Source organism: Sinocyclocheilus grahami, unplaced genomic scaffold (assembly GCF_001515645.1).
Source record: "Sinocyclocheilus grahami isolate Dianchi unplaced genomic scaffold, SAMN03320097.WGS_v1.1 scaffold56.1, whole genome shotgun sequence".
NCBI classification, from domain to species: Eukaryota; Metazoa; Chordata; class Actinopteri; order Cypriniformes; family Cyprinidae; genus Sinocyclocheilus; species Sinocyclocheilus grahami.
In genome coordinates, this window is record NW_015505235.1 from 314846 (window position 1) to 321719 (window position 6874).

The 6874-nt window shown below is 36.9% G+C and overlaps 1 protein-coding gene across 4 annotated transcripts in view; it reads right to left on the bottom strand.

Moving 5' to 3' along the window:
• Nucleotides 1-6874, bottom strand: part of aebp2 (AE binding protein 2) — a 37309-nt gene that overhangs the window by 540 nt on the left and 29895 nt on the right. The window contains exon 8 of one of the 4 annotated variants that reach the window (XR_001609088.1): nt 268-386. The exons of 2 other annotated variants lie outside the window; for them this stretch is intronic. Coding sequence is in view for 1 of the 2 variants with exons in the window: in XM_016270290.1 (XP_016125776.1) it covers nt 338-386 (49 nt within the window). In the remaining variant the exon portion in view is untranslated. Of the gene's footprint in view, nt 1-203; nt 387-6874 lie in introns of those variants that run through there. One more of the 4 variants, XM_016270290.1, reaches the window with a different exon arrangement.

The window sequence follows — 6874 nt, forward strand, 5'->3', positions numbered from 1 at the left end:
TACTTTCCGTACCCACTGTATATATATATATATATATATATATATTATTTAAAAATGCCCCAAAAAAGTAAATAAATCATCCAGATATATTACGACAATGAGAATTTTCTATATGAACAATAGTTAATAATAGTTTTTAAATGTATTTCTATTGAGAAAGAAAATACTTTTTCATTCTTAAAACTTGTATCATTTAACTCATTGCACATGACGACAGCTGTCACTCACACACTGTAAATGACATCAGAAAGCAGCCTCAAAGATAACCTAAATTCAATCACAGTGAGAGAGAACAAGGCTGGACAGGAAATGACCCACTGGACCAATCAGGACAGGTTTAGGAGCCACGTGACCTGACTGACATCAGCACAGAGGTGTTGTGTGACCTGCATGCAAATGAGAGGCTCGTTATTCAGTAATCTACACAGAGCTTTCATAATGAACAGCTTTCAGTCGCGCAGCAGACACTCGAACCGCTGCAGCTGCATGTGTTTCCCATTAACAGGAAAACTCGACACCTTCTGGAGTCAAAGTTCCCTCTCCGAGCCGCTCCTCATGCGGTTTGCAATGGGTTCTTCTCAATACAAGCAGGGAAGCCCAGGAGATATTGTATTTTGAGTGACACGCTTTTGAATTTATTTATCTGACGAGTACATTAATATCATCAGTCGCTGCAAAATCCTGACCGGCATTCCGCCGGCATCCAAACACTTACTTCCCCACATTCTTCGGATTGCAGCCGTAATGTTTCTCAGACCAAAGAATGGTGGAATAACTGCCTTGATAACCGCGGCCAATCGTCTCCTGAGCCCCCACGGTTACAGCATTAATAAATCAATAAAGAAGCCTTCAGAAGCCTCGTGCCAGTGAGTCTGGATAAATGAGCCGTTCTGACAAGATGTTGCATTGCTCTTCAAGCACTGGGCTGGAATTACAGCCTCAATATTCTTGTATTTTTTTTGCCTTGCTCCCACAACTTCCAAAAACAAATGTGACCCGAGTGACCTCAGAGCTACGATGAGTTCTGATCTTAATAATCGTTTTATTTCTGCTTCGATATGACAACTACGCGATTGCTAAACTACAGTTAGTTACTTTTGGCTTTTTAAGTTTTTTACATTTTGTGATTTTTGTAAATCCAGTGGTCAAATGATGGGTGGCCTCTCAGTTTTCTGTATTATTATAGTCAGCCGACTAGTGAATGTCCACAAAACTTGAAGACTTTCTGAACGTATGCAAGTGGTAGACTATTTTAGGAGGGAAAATTTAGAAGATGAAAAAGAAGAATTAAGGAGAATCAATAAATTATGAAAAATGTATTGCTGTTGTGTGAATATAACGTAATCATGTAATCAAAAAAGTAGTAACTAGTCTAATTACAAGTATTTTAAAATGTAATCTAATTACAAGTACTTAATTTTTGGAATCTGATTACATTATCCAGAATATATGTAATCAGTTACCCCCCCAGCACTGGGAATGTTTCATTCATTTGTGCGTGGCCTTTTTTGGCTCAGTCTCTACTGAACGCATCCTGTATGTGTGTGTGTGTGTGTGTGTTTGTGTGCTGTCACAGTAAACGTGTCATGCGTATGGGTGAGTTTATATGCGCTGAATACATTATGTCCTATTTATAGGCTAAAATTAAAAATGAACTTCCTAACTTTTTTTTGTTGTTACTGAATTTTGAACTCCGTAAGAAGTCGTGTCAGACATAATCATGACTGATCATTGTTTACATTATCAGCCAAATCTTGTGCACATCCCTATTAATAGTCCTGTATTATATGTAGCTAGTGTTGTTGTAATGCCTAAATATAACAATTAATTTGAAAACTCAAATTCTTTACATTTTTCTTTCCATTTGGAATTTAAAACAATACTGAGGTTATCCTAACTTTAAAGAGGTAATTACGATGATTTTTAAGAAGATTCTTTTCGAGTTTTAAGAACAATCTTAAGAAAAAAAAAGAAAATGATTAAGAACAATTTTTGGGAATACAAAATATTCTTAACGTTTTTCTAAAAGAAAATGGCAGTTAAGAAGAAATTTCTTCTTATGAATGTTTCATGAATCCAGCCCCTGGTCTTTAATAATGTTCTCAAAACGTTTGCACAAAATAAATAAATAAATGTTTATTTATCACTCATGGAATGTTTTTTTCTTAAATGTTTCAGTTGGATTCTTTTTAAATGTTACTACTTGTTTTAAAACTTTCCAAACTAATGCTTCTATAATGTTTGCAAAAGTATGAAATGGAATGTTTCCTAAACATTCATAACCAACAAAAACAAGTTTTGAATGTTGAGAGAACATTTTCATAACCTAGAGGGAACATTAGCAAAACGTTATTGGAACATATATTTTTTTTAGCTGGGTAAACGTATTACTTGGGTTTAGGGGTTGTTGAAAAAATGTTTAAGCATCAGATTTAGCAATATTAACAGTGAATAAAAAAAAAAAATGTTTTAAGGCACACAGAATGATACATACAAAAACAAGTTGCATGGCAGAACACAGAAAATCTCATTATGCTACATCCACAAACCGATTAATAGGCTCTAAAAAGAGTTTGTTTCGATGCATGAGGTTTTGGTAATGCAATATTACTGAACTCTGGCACTCTTGGCAAACACCTGTAAGAGGCAGCCACCTTTTCCGATAACTCTAAAACATGTGGGATGCTAAGAACGAGAGGTTTACCCGCTTCCAACCTCGGTGAGATTGATTGACTCGTTGTTTCCACACATGAATCCCTTGAAAAATGGCCAATCCAATATTCTCAACTGACCAACACTCTGCGTCTGGCGATGCGGGGCTCGCAATATGCTCGAAACGCCTTGAATTTAAACCCAAATCCTATAAAAACCTGTTTCTTGTTTGGACTAAATGGAGCTAAGCCACATTCTCCATGTGTTTCCAGAACCAGGTTTTGGAAGAGGTTAACACTCTCGTTTGATGTTTTTGTTGGGTTACACACCGCAGCCAAGAGTTCTGCCACTCGCTCAAACTCTTTAACTTTACAGCAATTTAGCCGATACCTAGCAAATGAATGTGAAAAGTTGACCAGAGCTGACTTCTAGCTCGTGCTCAAATACAAGCCATGTCATTTTAAATTAGACAAAAACATGAATCCTTTTATAGGAAAACAAAGCTGGGGTCATATTTAACCAGAGACGTGAACCCTGCACCATTGCTTACAGTCTCAAATGCCAACATAGACAGCTCCTACAAAACAAGAAGGTCATGAAGGAGAAGAAACGCAGAGGGTTCGATATTAAAGCCTGACAGACACTGTCAAACAGCAATAAAAGTGAGATGCTCCGTCAACACTCTGAGGTTTTCGCTACGTTAGCATTTGTCCTTACTAAAACAAAAATTCATACCGGACTAAGTGCCTCACATCTGTCCAGGAGAGTTTGGATTGTGTTAGCATAATTGTGAAGGGCCTGAAAACATTTCGTAGAGACATGGCAAACAAACTGACAGGAAGAGGAACGTGGCCAAGATTCTCTCACACTCGGTTATTTGACTTGTTGTCCGGCGTTTCTACTCGGTGGAACGCTCCATTACACGTCTGTCTGTCCCGCAGGCACTTTGCGAGAAGAGCAATGTAAACACGGTGTCTGAAAATGTTTCTTCTTCCCATCCCAAGAGCAGCTGTGAAGCAATTTTAAATGTTTTGGATAGGGGCGAAATGAAGAAAAGCCAAAGGAACACGAATCTTTGGATGTGAAAGACATGGTTGGACAGCTTGCAGGGGTTATCTGATGATTAATGGACTGTGTGTGCAAATGTCCACCGCTGCTAGAGTCCTCTTTACACTGGCTTTGTTTACACTGATCACTTCCACACGGTGGACGTCACAGACACTAATAAAAGGCAAAAGGTAAGAATGAAACAAGAGATTATGCTAGCGAGCAAATCATTCTTGCTCACTGACTCATATTTTGTTCACTGAGGTCTGAACGAGATGAATGAACTGCATGAACTGGGACATCTGATTCACGAAGGAGGATCTGAACGCGAGAGGGCATGACTGTCATGTGTCACTATCGGTCACAACAAGCGGAGAAAGAGGGCGGAAGAATTACGAATGTGTAAAATTGACTGATGACCACAGACAATTAAAGTGACACGAGGATGCTATTGAGACCCATAATGAATTTGTTTAGACTATTATTGTATTTTTCTACGGCATGATGAAGTCAAGCTGAGCGGTTGACAAGATGGAAGGGCAAAAACTGACAGATCTATGTCATTATTTGTGGGGTAAACTCCTACAGTATGATGTTTAAACTCTCTAGTTCTGCATACATGCACATTTTGATGATGTATAAAAAGACTCTTAATAAGATCTTAAGAACCAATTGACTGAATGATTCAGTGACTTATCTCACACACACACACACACACACACACACACAAAACTTGGGTGTAACAATGCAATCGCAGAAAGGACCATTGACAAATCACTGAACGAATCTAAATGAATCTTTTTGGTGAACAGGTTCAATGGATTCAAGTCACTTGTTTGAATCAAATTATGTTGTTCAAAATGAACTGAATAAGAGTAACCTGCAGACAGGGTTAAACAGATTCAAAATGATTTAAGTCACTGGATTGAATCAAAAAATGTCAAAAATGATGACTGAATAAGTGCAACCTGCAGAAAAGGCCACTGACAAATCAGTGAATCAACCTAAATGAATCTTTGTAGTCAACAGATAAAAAAAAGATTTAAGTCGCTGGAATGAATCAAAAGCTGTCCTCAAATGCAATGAACCAAATAAGAGCAACCTGAAGAGCCAGCCAAATCAGAGTTCGTCTTTACGGTGAACAGATTCAAATGATTTACGTCACTGGAGTGAATCCCACACCACTATCCCCAAAAGCAACAATCCGAATAAGAGTAACCAGATTCTAAATTTGAGTTCAGACCGTGGTTGAAGCTCCAGTTCTGGGTAAGAACCAAAGCCCGAGGCTCTCGAAAGCGGCCACAGGAATGAGAAAATGGCTTCCACATGGGGTCCAGCTCTCTCTCGCACCTCACTTCCTCTCGGACTCGAAAACAATGCACCCAAAATCAAGACCAGAGCACAAGTATGATGACTAATAGTATGCTACACTATGTGCTCACTATTAAGGGCCTGTTGCTAAGTCTTCCTGGAGCTCATTTACAATTTAACGCACATTAAAGCGATTTTGGTCAGAACAAAAAGCCAAAATTGGGCAATTTCGAAAGTTTCCACCATGATTCTTCAATTAACATTCTAATATGTGGTGACGTTGATGTGTGCTCATCTCAAGAACACGATCATTCCAAAACTGACAAGAATGCAGCATAAAATGCTTAAGATGTCTTGAAAACCCAACAAAACGACAAACTCAAGAAATGAAAATCAAAGACAAACACCTACATGCTACACTTATTAACACATGTGCCGTTTTGTATAACCAGGCCCAGGTGGAAATGAAAAGAAAACCGATTTTCCAAGCAATTCATTAGCTTCTGTTGTGTAGCAGGCATGTTTTGTGGGCTAACAAAACTTGCTTACTCAGGTAAGAGAACAGCAGCAGAAATCTGGATGAGTCACTGCGGCACTGCAGCGTTCGGAGCGTGATTGTTTATCAGGAGCACATGCAACATTTGCTGTGGATGAGTAGCTGCTAGCGTGAAGCAAACCCCTACCCTCGACCCCAAATGCCAAGCTAGATATATGCAATATGGCAATCTGTTACATGGCAGTGTTAGAGACAATGCCAATGAAAAACGTTTTGTGACAAAGGGAGATATAATTAGTTTGTAAATAGCTCTGAGTAGCAAACATACCATCTTCATGTACTTTGGGATGAAAACACTTTCTGGAAAAGCGTGATTTAGTCAGCTGTTCTAGCATGAGCGAAGGTCAGTGAAGGCATTGTTGGCTAACATGATGTTTCTGGTATTTATGGGGTGCTATTTGTCACTCATATACATATGTGAAAAAAAATCCTTATATATTAAATAAATATATTTAACATTTAAAATTGTTTATATAATAATTATTAATCATTAAAATATTATAAATACTACTAATATGAGTTTTTATATGAAATAAAATCATATACCACCAGGTCTAGCTTTATAAATAATATACTATATATATATATATAGTATTTAAAATATTGACAATAAAAGGTTCTTTTACATTAACTACAATTGTCATGAGATTGAATGGTACTTATTTATATAATTAAATAATTTTATAAATATTACTATCATCATTATTCATTACACATTTTTAGATAATTTTTTATTTTGTCATGTGGTTGACAAATTATAAATAATTTAATATATAATATAAAATTATTACATTTAATAATGTTAACATTTCCAATAATAACAATACATTTTACAGTAAATAATTTCCTTTCCCCATGAAGGTGACAGGATACACACACACACACACACACACACACACACACACACACACAAAACAATATATAATATTCTACTATTATATACAGTGGGTACGGAAAGTATTCAGACCCCCTTACATTTTTCACTCTTTGTTATATTGCAGCCATTTGCTAAAATCATTTAAGTTAATTTTTTTCCTCATTAATGTAGACACAGCACCCCATATTGACAGAAAAACACAGAATTGTTGACATTTTTGCAGATTTATTAAAAAAGAAAAACTGAAATATCACATGGTCCTAAGTATTCAGACCCTTTGCTGTGACACTCATATATTTAACTCAGGTGCTGTCCATTTCTTCTGATCATCCTTGAGATGGTTCTACACCTTCATTTGAGTCCAGCTGTGTTTGATTATACTGATTGGACTTGATTAGCAAAGCCACACACCTGTCTATATAAGACATTAC